Source organism: Dromiciops gliroides, chromosome 3 (assembly GCF_019393635.1).
Source record: "Dromiciops gliroides isolate mDroGli1 chromosome 3, mDroGli1.pri, whole genome shotgun sequence".
Lineage (NCBI taxonomy): Eukaryota > Metazoa > Chordata > Mammalia > Microbiotheria > Microbiotheriidae > Dromiciops > Dromiciops gliroides.
The window spans coordinates 333,716,458-333,737,228 of NC_057863.1; the positions used below are offsets into that span (position 1 = coordinate 333,716,458).

Genomic DNA, 20,771 nt, shown 5'->3' on the forward strand with positions numbered 1-20,771 from the left:
ATGGATCGTTTTAAAGTAGATTTTGATTTGTATGATGTATTGCTTAGTTTTTTTTCTTAATGATTTATTTTTCCAAATTACATATAAAAGCAAATTTTGACATCAATTTTCTTTTTTATAAATTTGTGAGGGCAACTAGGTGGTACAATGGATAAAGCACTGGCCCTGGATTCAGAAGGACCTGATTTCAAATCCAGACTCAGACACCTGACCCTTACTAGCTGTGTGACCTTGGGCAAGTCACTTAATCCTTATTGCCCCACAAAAAATTAAAAAAAAATTTTTTAAAAACCAACTTTGTGTTCCAACTTCTTCCTCCCTCCCCTCCCACCCCTACCCTTAGAACGCAAACAATTCAACATATATTATACATGAGTAGTCATGGCAAACAATTCTACCTTATCTAGATTGTGAGAGAAAACAGATAAAAACAAAACTTTAGATTAAGGAATTGTCAAAAAAAAATGTGTTTCAGTCTGTTTTCAGATACCATCAGTTCTTTCTCTATAAATGTACTACAACTTTCCTAAGTTCTTCTGAGTTATATTGGATCATTGCCTTGCTGAAAATAACCATGTGCTTCCCAGCAGATCATCTTTCACTAATGCTGTTATTTTCTTTACAGTACATTTCTCTCTGCTTCAGTTCATGTGGGTCTTTCTGATAGTATCCAACTTTTATATAGTATGTATTGGTTAGTTTTAATCAACATTCCCTTTTTTCCTTTCTTTTTTAATTTTTTTGTTATAAGGAATAGCTCACTGGATAGAGGAAGGGGAAAAGATATATTCAGAAATAGTGACATGAAACCAAAATAAATTAATTAAAATGTTTTAATCAATTCTGAAATTATTTGCTTTAAATCATTTTACATCTCAGCTCATCCCACAGCAGATACTGGCATTGCAATAGTCAAAAAACATTAAGAAAATCTAAGCAAATCTGGGTATTACCCTTTCTGGACTCCTCCCCAAACTTGTAGTTATGGGTGGAGTTCCCAGATAAAGGATTCTATCCCAGGTACTAGGGGCAACCCTGTGGGTCAGCCTCCCTAATACTATAGCTCATGAACCCTCATTAACCATCAGCCAGTAGATACAATTAGCAAAGACATTTACTCAGATGGCATAGCAAAAATAGTAGTTACTGAACGTCACCCCTCCCTCCCCCACCATTAACCTGGGACATACTCTCCCACAAATACACAAATGTCCAGTGGAAAAACTCTAAAAACTTAGAGTACAGTGATAGTGAGGTATACGTGTAGGATACATGTGTGGCAAAGCCAACTCAAAACTGCTGGTACTGCATGACCTCAAAATTGTTTCTCTCTGGATGGAGTTGCTCAGCTGGATATCCAGGGGCTTCTCTCCATAATCTGATTCTCTTCTCTGTTCCAAGGACTCCTTGAAGCTGCTTCCACTCCGAGTAGCTGTTTCTTTATATCCATCTCTTTCTGAAGGTAGACCAAAGTGGCTGAGGTTGAAATGACACCTATTCCCTGCTGCCTGCACTAATGAGTAGTATTTACTTGTCAGTAACAGTACCACCTGGATGATTTCAAGGCATTTCCTCATCATAAAAAAGTTACACACCCCTTCCCTCTTAGAAATCTTTTTCGAATCTGCTTCTCAGCTAATTTCTTATTGAATCATCTTTCCCCCATTACTTGCCACAGTTCTTCTTCATGTAGTTGGTGTTTAATTAAAGATTCTTGAGAGAGGCAACTTCCTCACTTAGGCTTGTGCTCACCTAATCTGGGAGAGAGCTAAAAGCTTCTTCTTATAGCCTTCTAGCTCCAGTTCCAGTGAGTCAAGAGAAAATGGAGGGGCAGCTAGGTGGCCCAGTGGATAGAGCACCAGCCCTGGAGTCAGGAGGACCTGAGTTCAAATCCGACCTCAGACACTTAACACTTACTAGCTGTGTGACCCTGGGCAAGTCACTTAACCCCAATTGCCTCGCTAAAAAAAAAAAACAACAACAACAAAAGAGAAAATGGAAAAGATGCCCATTTTTTAGTTTGCTTCTGTCTACTTTTCAATAAGAGAAGCTTTGAACACTCAAAATTTCTTTTATAACACCACCATCTCCACACTGTGTCCCTCCTGTATCCACTCATCCCCAAGTGACACTTCGGCATCCTGCATCTACTCTGAATTGTCTAGCAATGCCACCAGTTTCTTTTCCTGCTTCCTAATCTTTCTGCTGTTCTCTGTGGACTTTCATGAGGAATGGGCTTTGGTATTTCATTCTCCTTGATATACCAGGTCTACCTACAAAGATCATGAAGCTTTCTTTTACTATGGTAACAGTTCCCTCCTACGCTGTATACTAATTTTGACTCCTGCATGGCTGCATTAGTCAGAACCAGGCAGTCTTATTTGCCTCTGTAGGATGTTCAGGAAATCAACTTTTGAAGGGTTGCCTGGGGTGGAGTACCCACCTCTCATTTGAATTACACTGTGGGGGCAGATAGGTGGTACAGTGGATAAAGTACTGACCCTGGATTCAAGAGGACCTGAGTTCAAATTCTGACACTTACTAGCTGTGTGATCTTGGGAAAGTCACTTAATCCTCATTGCCCCACAAAATTAATTAATTAATTATTCAATCACTTAATTAATTAATTAAACTACTCTGTCGGTCCACACTCTTAAAACTATAGTGCATGGGGTTTTAAAAAAATTTTACATAGCTATATTTTGTTTTGTAACTTGAGTCCCCACCAGTGCTTTTGCCTTTAACAGTCAGTCATTTGACACAATTAACTCAAAGCTAAGTCATTTACTGAAATGGTGTTGTAAGAATCATACCTATAAAATATTCCCCCCATAAATCAGAAGTATACTCTACCCCAAAACCTCACATCCCTGGAAAGAGTGAACACACAATTAGAGAACAAAATCAAGGGGGAAAAAAAGTCAAGGAGACATACTTCTATTGTGTTGGGGTCCGATATTTTTTCTCTTCTCTTGATGTCTTCACAATGGACACAATATTTCTACTGGGCATGGCTCATTTCCTCTCAGAGCCTGCCCCCTGGCTGTGAGGAGTCCCCTATGGGGTAAGTAGCTACACTGCCAGACATGGTGATAGACAGGGAAGGGGAAAGAGAGAGAAAAATGTCTCCCCTCTCTCCTCAAATGAAGAAGGAGTTATTTTCCTTCAAGAGCTGAGTGGTTCTTACATGGCTCCTCCAAAGATCAAACCCCTCAGAGGCATCTCCTGCATTGACTTTTGCCTGCATAGTGTTTTGCTTTTTCAAGGGCCACCAAAGGTATGGGGATTCTTCTGTCAACCCAGAATGGCCCAATAATGCCATCAAGCTTAACTAAAGAATTTCTTCACATCTGGGAAAGTGGAAACAAAAAGTAGTCATTTCTCTGCCCTTTGTTTAAGACCTTATCACTTTATTGTCTATTAAATGCCCCATGAGCTCCTGTGATTTCATCAATTAAGCTTGAGGGAATCTCCAGATCAACTTTTTTTTTTGGGGGGGGGGGGGACAGGACAATGAGGGTTAAGTGATTTGCCCAGGGTCACACAGGTAGTAAGTGTCAAGTGTTTGAGGCTAGATTTGAACTCAGGTCCTCCTGAATCCAGGGCTGGTGCTTTATCCACTATGCCACCTAGCTGCCTCCTGGATCAACTCTTTCCCACTACATTAGTATTTTTCTCCATTCTTTTATTACCTTGCACATATGCTCTATTCTTCCAGTAGAATGTAATATCCTTAAGATGAGGGATTGATTCATTTCTTATCTTGTTTGTTATATATCCAGTATCTTAATAAGCATTCATTGAGCTGAATTATCAGTGTTTTCCCCTTGCATTTCAGGATCCAACACCAGGTAATCAATTTCCTTTTATGTCCTTTCATAAGCACTAAATATTCTATTGGCCACACAAATTGCACCCCATCTCCACCCCTTCCAAATTTATTACAATTTTCCTTAACACCCTGAAAATGTCAATAATAATCACCAAAGTAGAAGCATTTTCAAATCTGTTTAAATAGTTGAGATTATGGGTAAAGATCTAAGTTATCCAGGGTCCAAAAAGAGATATGATCCAGTACAGCAGTTCTCAAACTTTTTGGTCTCAGAATCCCTTTACACTTTTGGGGGGGGGGCGGAATGAGGGTTAAGTGACTTGCCCAGGGTCACACTGCTAGTAAGTATCAAATGTCTGAGACCAGATTTGAATCCAGGTCCTCCTGAATCCAGGGCTGGTGCTTTATCCACTGTGTCACCTAGCTGCCCCAATCCCTTTACACTCTTAAAAATTGCTGAAGACCGCAAAGAACTTTTGTTTATGTGGATTATATGTATCAATATTATGATCCCAGAGCTAGCCCACCATTCACTAGACCTACCTCTTAGCAAGATGAAGTCATAAAGCTATCTACCACAACACCTAACTGCTTCCAATGTTATGAATAAACTGTTCTCAAAAGAAAAATGCAAGCAATCCACAACCATTTGGGAAAATTCTCCAAATTATACTATTCATGATCATAATAACAGTCACACAAATCAGTGCCACTCTGAGGTTCTACTATTAGTTTGGCAAAGATGACAAAAAGGAAAACAACAGTTATTAGAAGAGCTGTGGATGAACAAGACCTGTACACACACTTTTAGAAATCTTGTGAATTGGTCCAAACATTCTGAAAGACAGAAAATGGAAATGAAAAGCAAGGGTGGGGAGGGGGCAGAGGAAGGTACCCATGTAGGAACTTGGTGGTGAAGTCTGGAGAGTGAAATATGACTGGTCTTGCCCTTTTTTCAAAATGGAAGTTCTCTCCAAGGGGGAAAGAGGTAAAGGGAAGTTGAAACACAATAACTAAGACCAGAAAGTGAAGCATGGATAATCTGGGACTCTCAAATTCAGTTCCTGGGGCAATGGTTTCTCTTACAGTTCTGCATAGCTACCAACCAGCAGATGGCATCAGCTTCCCCATCTCCCGCATTCCCCATCACTTCCTACCTCACCTCCCCAGTCAGCTTGGAGTCCAAAGATTCTGAAAAGCTCCCTGCAAATGGTGTCTCTCCACTAGTTACCTCCACAAGAATCCCTAGCCTTTTGCCAGAGAGAAGCCTTTGTCGGTAATGGGCCCTGGCCTAGTATTGATGAGAGGATGCTACAGTTTGCTTTTCTGAGCAAGAGAAACACTTTTCTCTTCACATTTCTAGGGCCAACTGGACAAAAGATAGCCCCTTCATGGATTCCCTCTTGAACCAAGGTTCCTGCTGACCTCTGAATTCAAAGAAATTTGCCTAGGTGTGAACTGTTGTTTGTCCTTCATTCTCAAAGAGTACGACATCCTGTGATATCATGACATGCAGTGAACTGGATTTAAATGAGGGAGGGCTGTGTAAGGTCACCAAGCCTCTCTCCTCCAGAGCCATCTGGGTCTAATGGCAAGATATGCATTAGGATGACTCGATATGACCCAAATGTTTGAGGCAATTAGGGTTAAGCGACTTACCCAGGGTCACACAGCTAGTAAGTGTCTGAGGTGAGATTTGAATTCAGGTCCTCCCAACTTCAGAGCCAGTGCTCTATCCACTGCACCACCTAACTGCCTCAGGTGGGAATACCCTGCAACTCATAGCTTATCACCAAGGTCTAAACCACACCTACCTGATTACAGGATTGTGATTTCAAAGTCAAAGGTCTTTTTGCCTTCAGGCACCCATGCCAGAATGTGTCCCACTCAAACAACTTCCCTCCACCAGTTCCAAAATTTAACAAAGCATTCCAATTCCTTTCCAGTTGTTACTCAAATCCCAGAGTAAGATTTATTCAGACTAGCCAGCATGTATAAGGGGTCAGGAGGATGAATCCAAGCCCTTTCCCCTCTACAAACCTTAGCAAGTATTTATTAATCTCTTATCATAGTAAGTAGCGAGCATAGTGATAGTGATAGGCATGTGCTAGGCACCGAGGAAACAAATACCACCCCCCCAAAACACACACAAAAGGACAACACATTTTAAAAAGTTAAAGAAGTGGGGTCGGCTAGGTGGCGCAGTGGATAAAGCACCGGCCCCGGATTCAGGAGGACCTGAGTTCAAAGCCAGCCTCAGACACTTGACACTTAACTAGCTGTGTGACCCTGGGCAAATCACTTAACCCCCATTGCCCCGCAAAAAAAAAAAAAAAGTTAAAGAAGTTAGGTAGTGTTAAGGGCTAAAATTCTAGCTAGTCTGTCTAAAATATCTAATGATTAGTCTCCAATAAATTATAAGCTTTAGCAAGAGTTAGACTTTTAAGCATTTATTAAGGAGAATAAGAATTTGGTAAAGAGAGAAGTAAGGCCTAGATTCCTCTATCTATTAAAGGGAGAGCGCATTTCTAGCTGCCTTCTCCACCAGTGTCCCCAGGAAAAAGCATGAGTCAGAGAGCTAGTCCCTTCCTTCTTCCTCTCACTAGCCAACGTCACTTCCTGATGCCAAAGAAAAGACTCCTGGTCTTGCCCTCAAAGACCTTTGCTTCATGGGCGGAACTCTTCTACAGTAAGTCTCCAGCAGGTGGCGTCATTCCAATCGTTACAGTTGGGATGAAGGCAACAAGCTTTGGGTCATGGTAGAGAAGTCCCACATACAGCCTGGTGAGAAATGAGGACATGGATGGCCTGGGCACTCTAAAATGTAGGTTCTGATAGGAGGGCTCCCTCCTCTCAGAGGGTGGGGCCACAGTGGCAAAGGGTACTTCCAAGGTGTGAATTCCAGGGCCATCTTCTAGGATGAAGATGTTTTGGGGGCATGATAGAGAAATCCCAAAAGCAGTCTGGTAAATAAAATAATGGGGAGTAGAAGTGCAATAGGAAAAGGGGAAGTAGTCCTGCTACATTTATTCTACAAAAATTGACTTGCACTTATATTTTCAGAGACACCTTTGCAATATTAGCTGGGACTAGAACACAGGCAACCTAACATTTTGCCTACTATGGTAGCTCTTTTCTCTACCCTCTGGATGTGAGATTTGGGAAAAAGAACTAAGTGTAAAGACAAAAACATCTTTTGAAAGAAGTAAGAACTCTCATCAACACAATGACCAACTATGATTCCAGAGGACTGATGGTGAAGTATGCTATCCACCTCCTGAAAGAGGGGTGATGGACTTAGAGAGCAAAATGAGACATATTTTTAGATATGGTCTAAACAGAAATTTGTTTTGCCTGACTATATTTATTTGTTATAGGGTTTTGTTTTTCTTTTTATAGTGGGGTAGAATATGAGAGAGATAAAAGATTTTTGTTCATTGAAAATGTTAAATTTAATTTAAAAAAAATATGTGGGAGGATTTAAAGTTAGCGGAGACAAGTCATTCTGGAACTCGTAGGCCCTTTTCATTCCTATCAATTTTTAAAGAAACTTTTTCCTCAGAGAAACACATAGGCAGCTGCACAGAAAAAGGGACGAGGAGCATTGATATAGAAACCCATATGGATCAGAAAACCCATACTGACTGGGATGTGCAAGCAGAGAGGATCAGAAGAGGGGAGTAAGCAGGAGACCTGAACTGGCCCTGAGATGCTGACCGAGCAGAGCGGCCAGACCTGAGTCAAAAGAACAGAAAGCAGACCAGGTAGAGGTGGGAGATGTGTTTGCAGGATGTCAGTTTCAGCCCACAGTCCTCCTGGCACTTGCCCCACTCCATTCTGAGAGCTTAACCTGGGACATTCCACTACCCATTCTGTTTGCCTATCCTATCATTTTCTTCCTGTTTCCTCCCCCAAATGACAGCAAGAGAGGTGTGGGTGGATATTTTCCCAATCCACTCACCTCCTGACTCCCTCCCATATGGTAGAAGCTGAGGTTAGGCTAAATTCCTTTAAAAGGCATTGAAACTATGCTTAATATTTCATTGTCCTAAGCCTTAGGTATCATCCTGATGGCCTAAATACAAAAATTCAGTGCACGAGGCTCCTCCCTCAGGCTTCCGGTCAGTGGATTAACATGACCAGCATAGGCAAGGAAGCTGCACCCAATTAACTCATTGTTGTGCCCTTGTTGAATAGCTTTTCCCTACAACAGCTAACTAAACCTGTTTTCATTAACTGCTAGAAGCACTATCAGTTCTCCTTTTGTTTCATTCCTGAACCTGAAGCATCAAACTGGTTGCAGCATTGGGCACTTCATGTTGTTGGCAGGACCAGATTAGAATGGCCTCAATGAAGTTGGGAAGGGCAATGCAGAGGACAGTGAGTACCAAGTGGCCCCTGTGTTTCTCACAGTGCTGGCCAATTAACCATGAGAGTGTGGGTATTTAGTAAATGTGTTGTCTTTAAGAACTACTCTCTAGCCTGCCAAGACGGCTGCCTGAACAGGATGCAGACTGCTCAGCCATCAAAACATGACTTCTTTCATTTTGGAACTGCACACAATGTTAGCCAGTAACTCATGGGCTGGGGACCACTCTAGAAAAGTAAACAACAGTGAGATCAGATACTGCAAGAGTCTGTCCTGATACAGCAAGAGCAAAGGTCTCTTGTGAGAAATCCCCAGGGTGGGAAGCCAGGAAACCACAGGAAGCAGCAGTGGACAGTTCAGATCAATCAAAAACCATCATGAGATGGTACTAAACAAGTGTAGAGGTATAGGGCTCTTTGGTTGGTCCCTGAGAATCCAGGGCTCTGAACTTCAATGTTCCAAGAGAGCCTAATACTGGGTGGGGGTGATGTAGGAGGCAGAAAAACCTAAGACCCGAGCTCTAATTTAGATCTGAGCTTTAAGAGGATTTCAGACCCTAGTTAATGGATAACTTAAGACTTGAGTCTTCATTAACACAAGTCAGGGCCTAGGTTCTTGTTACCCACATTAATCCTCATTCATAACAAGAACATAAAGAGGCAGGTCATAGAGACCTTAATTATAACAATGATACACAGACAGGGTATAGAAATTCTAACTGATAAATGAAAACATTTTGAAACTAGGCATGGGAATGAAAAGGCGACGCACAGAAAAGGCCAAATTTGTTCCCAGATTCACCTTATGATACATAAATCTCAAAAACACACCTCCACAGGAAAAGGTACCTGCCTCGGGGGTTGGCTCAAGCCCTTAGGAACTCCAAATTAGGATAAGCCCTCCCCTGTACCTCCCTAAGGAGGAGATTATTATAATAAGACTGATAATCAATTTATCCATACTGTAAATATAGTTTTCTTTCCTTTTTCTATTTGAGAAAGACACCTCCATGGTGCCCTCCCTGTGATCACTCACAGTATTGCAATAAAACTTGACAAACTGAGTCAACTGAGTCTTGTAATTCTTTTGGATCGACTCACGATCAATTTGATTCTAAAACCATCCCATATCAGGGGTTCTGTTCTCATAGTTTAGGGAAAGGAAAGGAAAGGGAGAATATATACTAATGGAGGAATTCGTGTAAGGGAAGGAAGAAGAGGATATAACATTATTTCTGTAATTGGAGGAAGCAAAAGAATATGTAAATATGGAAGAAGGGGGTCATCATTGAGAACCTGACTCATGTTTTTAACTGAAATGGACAACTGGAGTTACCTTTTCCTTTAAAAAAAAAAAAGAGGGTTGATCCTATCTTTATCTCAGATCCTATCTTTGTCTGAAATGAACAAAGTACAAAATACATGCAAAATTCAGTATAGAAATGCATAAAAGTCAACAGGAAAACCAGTGGGGATAGAGAAAGAATATTAGAGAGGAAATAGCTGCAAGAAAGACAAACTTCCTAATCCTGAAGAAAGTATTAAAAAAAGGGGAAGGATAAGGAGAACTAGAATCTAAGGCCTCTAAGATTTCCCCTTAGATAATTGAGGAATAACTAAACAAATTTTGAAAAAAAAAATTCAAAGAATGCTGAATCATTTGATCCACCATAAAGTGAACATGATCAAGAGAATAATGTATGCAAGGATAGCATCACTGTAAAAAAAATAAAATAAAAAAACCAAAACCAAACAAAAAAACCCTTTGAAAAACTTAAGAACTTTTAGTCAATGCAATTAACAACTGTGTCTCCAGGGGACCTAGGATGAAGCACATTACCCAGCTCCTGACAAAGAGATCACGGACTCTCAGGAGAGGTAACCTCTTATCTAACCTCCAGTCTTACATCTCTAGCTGCCTATTGGACATCACAAACTGGATGCTCTGTAGACATATTAAATTCAAATATCCCAAAGTGAACTCATCTTCCCTTCTCAAGGCCTCCCCACTTCCAAACTTCCTGTCAAGGGAGACACCATACTTCCAGTCTCCCAGGCTTGCAATGCATCTTCCTTTACTTTTCTTTCTCACAACACCCCTATATCCAATCTGTGGCCAAGTCCAGCTGATTTTACCTTCACAATATCATTCATTCATAAATGCCTACATCTCTCCTCTGACAGCATCACTCTGGTGCAGGACCCTAACAATTCATGCCTGGACTATTGTAATAGCCTTCTACTTTAAATCTCTCTTCACTCCAGGCCATCCTCAAGAAAGAGAACTTCCTAAAGAGCAGATCTGACCATGTCACCCCTTACTCATCACCTCCTAGATCAAATATAAAACCCTGTTTGGCTTTTCACAATCTGCCCCTTCTCTAGCTTTCTTGTCTTCCTTCAGTTGTCTGTCACTCCCTACCCCCCCTCCCACCCCCAAACATATACTCCACAATCCAGTAACACTGGTCTTCTTGGGGTTCCTCGAACACAACACTATCTCCCATTTCCTAACTCTGCTATGACTGGCTGTCTCTCATACCTAAAATGTTCTCCTTTCTCACCTTCTAACTTTCCTGGATTCCTTTGAGTCTCAGCTAAAATTTTTCCTTCTGCAAGAAGCCTGTCTAGGGCCCTCTCAATGCTAGTGCCTTCCCTTTGAGATTACCTCAGATTTATTTTGTATAAAGCCTGCAAACGCATTGTTGTTGGTATGTCTCCTGTATTAGAACATGAACTCCTTGAGGACAGGGCTGTTCTTGCCTCCCCAGGTGCTGACTGACATCTTAACTCAAGGTGCAGACACACATATTTGGGCATGGTCCTGTGAGTTTACAGTCTTGTCTACACTTCTTGTTCGTTTTCCCTTCTTTTCTTCTCTTGATTTTAAATTGTGAATGATGGTCTCCTCTACACTGAATCCCTCCACCAACCTCTCAGTTATACTACACAATCACGCATCTATTTTGATCTCTAGAATTGTTCCCACATTCTTTTCCTGGTTCCTCTTTCTCCTCCCACTCATTATGGGCATTCATCAGTTGTCTTTGGCCCTCTATCGTCCTTGATACAGTAGGTCTGCCGGGAAATATAATGAAGCAGTGTTATTACAGCAGCATTTCTTTCTTATACTCTATACTTATTTGTTTCCGATGGTCAGAACTGGGCAAACTAATTGCTATGATGGGATACTGAGGATTTTAACTTCTGAGGGGTTTTCATTTGCTGGTTCCAATTAAAGAAGCTTTCTTGCTGGAAAAAAAATATATTTTTGGTTTTTCTTTACACACACACACCTTATATGCAATCACTTTTAAGAAAAAGGCCAGTTTCAGAGGCAGTGTAGTAAGCCACTTAATTGGCAATTGCCTCAGATTCCCCAAGGTCATCCCGAAGGCACCCCAGGAAGGCCTATTGATCGAAAGAACTTGCTCAGATGTGCAGATGTGGTGTAATGTAATTGACAATCAGAACACTTGATAAATCAATACTGATAGACTTAGCTAGAGTAAATTGGGGCCTATCCTCCTGTGCATCTCAAGCTCCGGGTCATGTCACAGTTCTAATACATTCCCTTATATCTAATGTTGTCAGATTTTAATTATGCTTTCCATATAGTTCAAGTCACTCTAGTTCAAGTCCTCATTGCTTCCCACCAGCGCTATTTAATAAGTCTGATCTTCCTACTTCCAGGTTTCCCCCTCAATAATCAATTTCCCATGGGGCGGCTAGGTGGCGCAGTGGATAAAGCACCAGCCCTGGATTCAGGATCTGAGTTCAAATCCGAGCCTCAGACACTTGACACTTACTAGCTGTGTGACCCTGGGCAAGTCACTTAACCCCCATTGCTCTGCAAAAAACCTCAAACAAATAAACAAACAAAAAAATAATCAATTTCCCACTCATCTGCAAAAATAATCTTCCAAAGCACAGGTTACTCCCTTGCTTGAAAACCTTCAGTGGCTCCGTATTCCTCTAGGGCAGAGTACAAACTCCTTAGCCTAACAGTTAAGGCTATCCAGGCAGATTCAACCTATCTTTCTGGGCACTGTGATTCCTACTACTCCCTTTTACCTAAAGGATTATTAGCTATTGTCCAGTTCTGGCATTCCATGTTCCAAATTTACACAGGCTGCTACCATGCCTATCATGGGCTCTGTTTATCTTCTTTCCCGAAAGTCTTTGTCTTCTGGGTTGCCAATTCCTCCACAAGGTCTTCTGTAATCCCTTAGTGGTTAATGGTTCTCCCTCTTCAGATTATTTTTTGTGGCTGTGTTATTCTTGCAGCATAAGCCCCTTAATTATCTATTTGCTTTTGTCTTTGTATCTCAGATAGAAGGTACTTAAAATTTGTTGAACAGACTTATTAATACCTATTTGAGTCACAGAATCATAGAGTTGGGATATAAGGCACCATCCACTCCAATCTTTCATTTAAGAAATGACAAAACTGAAGCCCAGGGAAGTTAAGTGACATGCCTAAAATCAGAGATAGTAAGGGTCAGACAAAAGTGGAATCTGAACTCTAGCCCTGATTGTAGAGCCAAAGTTCTTGCCACTACACATCTGTTCTTGGCTTTTGATATCTAATACCAGGGATTCACAGGATCAGTTTTATAGCTGAATGGGCCTCAGAGACTACTGAGAACCACCCACTCACTTCACAGATGAGGAAACAGGCAGAGAGGCTATTTGCCCAGTAGAGGCAGCATTTGAATTGAGGTCTTCCTGACCTCAAGCCAAAAGTTTTGCCCGCAGAGTCACTTAGATGCCTTTAATGCCCTCTTGCAAGCACTGTTTATGTTTAGCCACATAAACTCTCCCCACCGCCGGCATGTTACTATGAATGAACCACAGCAATAATCACCAAAACAAATCAGATCCCAAATCTATTTAAAAAGGAAAGATCACATTAGAAATTTCAGTTGTCAGCAAAGCAAAAAAGCAGTACTGTAGAGCAAAAGTGGCACATTCACCCAGAACCAGATTAAAATGTAACTGGGTAATGTTTAAAATTCAATGCAGATGTTAATTTGTGGTTTTCAAGGCAATAATGCAGCCAGGAGGGATACATTCCTATTTGAGTTTGATATGCCTTCTGTAGAGCAGAAAGAACCTGGATGTGAAGTCAGAAATCCCAGGTTTTAAATACAGCTTTGCTATTCACTAGCGATGTCCTACGGAAGTCGCTTATAGCCTTCCAAAGCCTGTTTTCTCACCTGTAAAATGGCGCTGGTCCCTATAAAATAAGTAATAATAATAGCTGACTTTTATACAGCTGGATGAAGTTTAAAAAAAAGGGGGGGAGGGGTGATGGGAGGGGCGCAGCTGGATTCAGGAGGACCTGAGTTCAAATCCGGCCTCAGACATTTGACACTTACCCTGGGCAAGACACTTAACCCTCATTGCCCCATCCAAAAAACAAAACAAAACAAACAAAAAAAGGGACAGAGAATTTAAATACCCTGCCCAAAGATCACAGTAGAGTCTCCGGGGCACTCAACTAGATCTGATGACCTTGAAGAACTACTTTAAATTATTGTTCTTTCTATTAATGACCGGCAAACCCTTGTAAAAATAAGAGGATAAATTCATATACCAGATAAAACCAAACTCTTAAGATCCCAAAGATATTCAACATTCCATCCTACTAATCATTTCCCCACCAAAACAGGTATAACACAAAAGTAACAGAATTTTGGCAACTGAAATTGTGTTCATGCTTCTTTAAAGGGAATTCACTACTTCAATATGGGAAAGGAATAAAAAATACGTACACTCAATCTGAAAATTATTTTAATAGTTACAAAACATTTTTTTCACAGATTCAGTATAAAATAGCAGTTGATTTCTCCATAATTATTAGAATTATTTATACTTGAGGTCTTGGAGAAGTGGGCCTGAAATCAACAAATGGTCTTGGTCTGTTGGCTCAGAAATCATCCTTCTAAGCGTCCTGCCCTTCCTGTGTGTGTCTTCCTCAGCTCTTAGGATATGACTATCTCCTTTAGAAATATCCTTTTTATTCCTTCTTTGGAGGCTTGAAGTGAACTCTGCAGCGTTCATTAAATACCTAGTTATTTGAAACAAAAACAAAAGTCATTGAACTGTCTTCTGGAAAACTAGGGACTCAAACCAAAAGAAATATTAGGTTGTACAAGAAAAATATTCTGACAATGATCCAAGACATTTCCAAAGGACTCATGATGGAAAACGCTCTCAATATCCAGAAAAAGAACTGTGTAATCTGAATGCAGATTGAATCATAATATTTTAACTTTTTCTTTTTTTATTGAGATTTTCCCCTTTTGTTCTGATTCTTCTTTCACAACATGACTAATGTGCAAATATGTTTAATGTGGTTGTACATATATAATCTATACCATACTGTTTGCTGTCTTGGGGAGGGTGAGGGAAGGGAGTAGGGGAAAACATTTTGGAACTCAAAATCTTACCAAAATGGTCTTGTTCCCATTTCACAGACTTGGAAAACATTTCCTTACTTAAAAAGTTCCTTTACTAATTAATTTCAGGGGCAGCTAGGTGGCACAGTGGATAGAGCACCTGCCCTGGAGTCAGGAGGACCAGAGTTCAAATCCGGCCCCAGACACTTAACACTTACTAGCTGTGTGACTTAACAAGTCACTTAACCCCAATTGCCTCACTAAAAAAAAAATAACTTAAAAAAAAAACTAATTTCAACTGTTAACAAAATAAATGGTTTTTTTAAAAAAATGTATTGAGGTTGAGGGGAAGAGAAGACAAACAGAAGTCAATTATATGCATTTGAAATATGGTAATGAATGTCAAATATCCCAATAAAAATAAAACTAGATAGAAATTTTACCCAGTAACATAATAAAAAGTATATCTTAGAGATTTTATATAATTCAGTGGAACATCAGTGTTAAAATATAGAATTTTTTGAGACTAGGAAGCTTTATTTTCTCATGTAATTATTTTCTTTGATAGTACCTGTTGATAGGCACTAATTTGGTTATCATAATTCTGATAATCTCAGATTAGGTGAAAAGCCAGTGTTTTATTTTCAGAAAGAATACAAATGGAATAAATGACATTACACAGTCCAATTTCATACAAGTCTACTTCCAGATACTGATTAATACCCTATATTTGTAGTACTTGGCTGATAAAGCTACAATGAATTCTCATGAACAAAAAATCTTTAAAATATATTTGTTCAGACCATCGCAGTCAATTTAGAAAAGATGTTATTTATATATTGTAACTGCATGAATACTTGTAAAATGACAAATATTTAAGAAAAATGGACTTTTTAAGAATGTTAACAATAAAACATTTTTATAAGTTAAATTTTTGTTTTAATTTCCTAACTAAAGACAACATAACTAATATACAAATGGGTTATAGGTGATTATTTTTCAATGAAAATTTGGGGAGGTCATCTCTGATAACAAAAATAATGCAGGGATGCTAGTGTCAGGAATGCAAGATTAGCTAAGCCTTGAATGAGGCAAGAAAAGAGGCACCCATTAGGTGCAAAGAAAAGGATTCAATAGTCAAAGCAGAGGGACAGGAAAGCCCAAGAGAAGGAGTTAGCTTCCTGGACTCAGCTATTAAACTGCTGTTCCTAAAGTACAAATGACCATGTCATCTCCCTACATCAAAAATTCCAATGTCTCCCTACCACTTCCAGGATCATATATAAAGTTTGCTGTGCAAAGCCCAAAATAACCTGGCCCCCCCTCTTGCCTTTCTAGTCTCCTTACCCGGACATATAGCAGCACTGGTTTCCTTCTGTTCCTCAGAAAAGACCTTCCATCTCCTGACTGGGCATTTTTACTGACTGTACCTATGCCTGGGACGCTCTCTCATCTCCACCTCCTGGCCTCCTTGATGTCCCTTCAAATCCAAGCTAAAAATCCTACCTTCTATAAGAAGCTTTTCCTGATCCCCCCCTTCCCCATTCCAGGGCCCTTCCTCAGTTGATTATCTCTAATTTGTCCTGTTTATAGTTTATTTGTACATAGTTGTTTGTACATTATTGCTCCCATCAGACTGTGAGCACCTTGAGAAGGGACTGGTTTTTGTCTTTCATTGTATCCCAGTACTTAGTCGAGCAGGCACTTAATAAACGTTTATGCACTGGCTGACTAGAGCATAGGGTATATACTCTGCTGGGGAGAACAAGAATGGAAACATAAGCAGGTGGGAGGAATTATACTGCTCTTGCATTTCCTTCTTCAATGTACAGGAATTATAATGTGATAGTACAGTTCATTAAAAAAAAAAGTTATTTTTGCCCCCAATCTTTAGCTCTTTAATCATAGAATGTTAGAATGCTAGGGTTTTCTTACTGAGGGTCTTTCAACTTATTTTTTAAATATTATAATGACAGCTATTTCAATGTACATAATATAATCAGTTTCCTTGGTAATCCTATTTATTTTATGTATTTAAAAACATTACTCTGAGAAAGGTCCATGAAACTGAGGCAAAAAGAGGTTAAGAAATTTGTCCAAAGTTCACACAGCTAATAAGAAAAATGAGACAGGACTAGAGCAACGTCTTCTCACTTCAAGTCAAGTGCTGTAGCACCTTTCTGGTAATAGTAGTTAAAAATAGTTGCTATTGGTGGGGGGGCAGCTAGGTGGAGCAGTGGATAAAGCACCTGCCCTGGATTCAGGAGGACCTGAGTTCAAATCTGGCCTCAGACACTTGACCCTTACTAGCTGTGTGACCCTGAGCAAGTCACTTAACCCTCATTGCCCTTCGCAAAAAACCAAACAAACATTAAAAAGTAGTTGCTATGAATTTTGATGGATATTAATTCTCAAATTTACACAAAGGGCCTTGGTATGGACAAAAGTTGAAATTCCTAAGGCGGTTATAAGGGTGGTTATAAGGCAATCAATCTAACCGAATTATAGCTATACATTTGTATTTTACAAATCATTTCTTGCTATTGATCCTGGACCCACAATATTGCTTGCTATTCTTTGAGTAATAAAATATAGAGTATAGAAACTTAGGAAAATTGAAAGCAAATAATCTTTCCTTCAGTGACCCCAACCATTATTCTAAAATTTTTTTTTTGTCCTCTCTCTATCCCTGCTCTGGTCCTGCCACCCACCCCATCCAAAAGGAAATAGTAAGGAAACTTTACTAACTTCCTAAGCTTATATTTTATTTCATCTTTATTTAACCTATTTTATAATATGTTGATAACAGTAACAGTCTCAAACAGAACAAAGAATACAATTAACTTCAGCCTAAATTTGTGGTTTTATCTAGAATCATGAGCCAAACTATTTTATTGTGAATCACTAAAAAAATTTTAATTTTCCTACTCTTTACTTCTTGTTATTTTGATTTCCTTTTGTCACCACATCTTTGATGAAACTTTCAAATGGAGAGTTTTCTTGTAAGAATTTAGTTAAAGACAGTTTTATCAGGATGGTTCCTTTTTCTGTAATGAATTTGTAAATATTTGTAAAAAGAAATGTAAACCAAAATCAACCTATTATAAACGGCCATTAATTAAACCATGTAATTTTTGTCAATCCCATCTTGTTACTGTTCAAAGACCTGTTTCCCTAGCCTGGTCATATTTGTTATATTTTTATAGTAGCATAGAACTATAATACTGCTTCAGTATTTATATATTGCGTCTGAGATTTTAATTCCCTTTTTTGGCTGTAAATCTGTGGTTTCAAAGGATTCTTTCGGGGAAATTCAATATTCATGCCTAGCATTTTTTTTCCCTTCAAATAAATGTTTTCTGGGGTCTGGTATCAGTTTGAAGACAAGTAACTTTCTTTTACTGTAGTAAGAGTCAGTCATTCTAATATTCTGTAGTTCACTATTTAAAAATCTTTTAACTTTTACCTTTGGATTTAGGGCATTTGCTTTACCAAGTCACCATTTCAGCAATTTCTTGATTTTATTACAAAAGTTACCTCAATTGGCACAACCTTGCAATTCTTTTATCCATGGCCTGGATTAATAAATGCTGTAATGGTTAAGTGTGATTTCTTCCCACCGCTTCCCATCCAAAGATCATTTTGAGTGAAATAGCTTCTGCTTTTTAAAGTTAATATTTGTGATTGTCTGGAACACTATTTTGAGACCAATATGCCATCATCTATAACAAATGCCTTTCCAATTAGACTGGTCTTTTCATTTTATTATTATTATGCATGGTTGTCTAATTCTCTGCACTGGGGAATGGGAGTGTTCATGAAGTATTTTTCTTTAAGAATGTTTTCTAAAGAATATTATTTGCTTGTTAACTTTTAGGTTCTCGCTTTGATCACCACACCTTTATTGTCTGTGTTGATGCAATATAATAATATAATAATAAAAATAATAAAAAGCTTATGTTTCTGAAAAAGTAGTTGCTATGATATTGGAGAAAGTTTTGGCTGAGAAGTTAAATAATGCTAACCTGGCTAAAGGAGAATGTTAGCATCTATATGCCAAATCACAAAATCTCAAAAATTCACTTCAAGGCCAACTTTGAATACATGACAAATGATATTTCCAATTAAAACAAACAAAAATTACCTTCAGAGCTTTAGTAAAGATAGGTTTGCGCTGGTATTACTCTGAACCAAGAAAACTTCTGACAAAAACAGTTTTGTAATCAGCTTTATTGCAGTATAAGGAGCTGGAAATGGGTGACTATGTAGGTAAATTTTAGGAAGGTCACACATCTCTGATGACAAGGGCTAATAATAAAAACTTTCCTATGGCTTCAGGGAGTTCACATCTATGGTAAAAATAAATATCCTTAGTAACTAAAATGAAAATTAGTGTCAAGAATGTTAGAAATACTGCACCGCTGCTAAGTGTGGTGGTACACCCTGTTCTCAGAGGCTGGGCCTGATAGATCACTTGAGCTCGAGAGTTCTGAGCTGCAATGGGGCAAAAGTCCATGAGATGTCCACACTCAGTCTAGAACTAATATGGGGAAAACCCAGAAGCTGCCTAAGAGGAAAGAACCCAGGCATAGGCCAAAACTTCCATATTCATCAGCTGTAGAGTTGGGCTCCAGAGTGGATGCTATCCTTCCAGCCTAGGTGAAATAGGGAGAACCAGTCTCACATCACCTCTTGCCCCTCCAAAAAGAAATACTGCACAAGCAACACCTTCCCAGCCCAAGAGAGATAATTAATCAGAATATAACTTTATATCTTTGACACATAATTGCTCCTGTAAAATTATTTTTTGGACTTGTTCACACTCAAACCCTAGACAACACTGACTCCATTAAGATGTTGGCAGAGATGAGAAATTAGCAAAGAAACTAATTTCCCTCCAAATGACAGGTTTTTATTCTTAACCTCAGAGTAACAAGGCTCTTTTCCACCAAAGTCTCTCTCTTTGGCTTTGCTGTTTCAGAGCAGTCAGATCAGTCCCTCTGTTTTGTGATCAAGCCAGACTAAATAGAGAGCTGCCAACAAATAAAAATAAATCAAACGGACAAGCAGAGAAAAGGCTGTTGTGTGGTACCTTCCAGCTTCGGTCATTTACTACTTCTTCAACATTCAGTTCCGACTGCATCCATTTCAACTGTAGGAAAGAAAACCAGGGAAGGGTATATGAAGTCATAAAAGCTAAATTAAAACACCTAAATCAAGGAACATTTACATGGGACTAAACTCAATTTATAAAACATCAAACATTTGTTTCTTAAATGTTCATGTTAACTGGCTAACTCTACCATATTTACTAGTACAATTTCCTCCTTTTTACCACTGAAATGCACAGGAGAAATCATATAAGTAAACTGCTGCTGTAGCTAGGACGAACTTGGTAAACTGTAAGATTACTGCAGCGAACACAAGGTCTAGGTTCTGGGGCCAAATGCACCTCACCTGAGAAGTGTAGCAATTTAAAAAACCAATCAGGTAGCTTTGTTGCCAATACCACTGTGTAACATGACCAGGTGTCATGTTAGCAAGCCTGGATCAATTATGAATTACTATATATTACTGAATGTAATCATTTAATTAAATTGATGAGGCTATTCACAAATTTCTGATTATATGGTTTAAACATTACTGATACATTTTAATTTTAAAAGATAGTTATCCAAACATACCAAGTACACCCCTCCCAAACAAGTGATAGTAGGTCAAGCCCCATTTTTGGTAGTTTACTATTTAACAGAGAGGCTTTCACAATTTGGTACCAATGCTGTTGATTGCATTTGTTCTGGGTTTTGTTGCCATTAATGTTGTCTTCCCATAGTTCTCCGAATAATTCATATTTGTCATGTCTTATAGTGTAATATTGTACTACATCCAGATACCACAACTTCAGCCATTTTCCAATTTAGAGGTATGTTATTTTGTTTGTTTTTGATATTACAGAGTATGAGTGGGATACTCTCTGCACCACTAGAGGGAGTACTAAAATTAATTAGATCATAGGCTCTTATACTGAAGTTTGACATTGCTATGAATATTTTTTGTATATATGAGCCCTTTTTTGTTGCCAATAATCTTCATATAGCAAAAACCAAGTAGTGAGATCAATGGGTCAAAAGGTATGAATAATTTAGTAACTTTTCAATCTATAATAC

The 20,771-nt window shown here is 39.0% G+C and overlaps 1 protein-coding gene across 2 annotated transcripts in view; it reads right to left on the reverse strand.

Annotated features, from left to right (window-relative positions):
- Positions 1–13,979: 13,979 nt before the first annotated feature.
- MIX23 (mitochondrial matrix import factor 23) overlaps positions 13,980–20,771 on the reverse strand; it is a 35,369-nt gene continuing 28,577 nt past the window's right edge. For both annotated transcript variants that reach the window (XM_043996273.1, XM_043996272.1), the window contains exons 4-5: positions 19,697–19,756; positions 13,980–14,273 (exon numbers count right to left, since the gene is read on the reverse strand). In XM_043996273.1, coding sequence (XP_043852208.1) covers positions 14,223–14,273; positions 19,697–19,756 — 111 coding nt within the window. In that variant the 3' untranslated portion in view covers positions 13,980–14,222. The remainder of the gene's footprint in view (positions 14,274–19,696; positions 19,757–20,771) is intronic.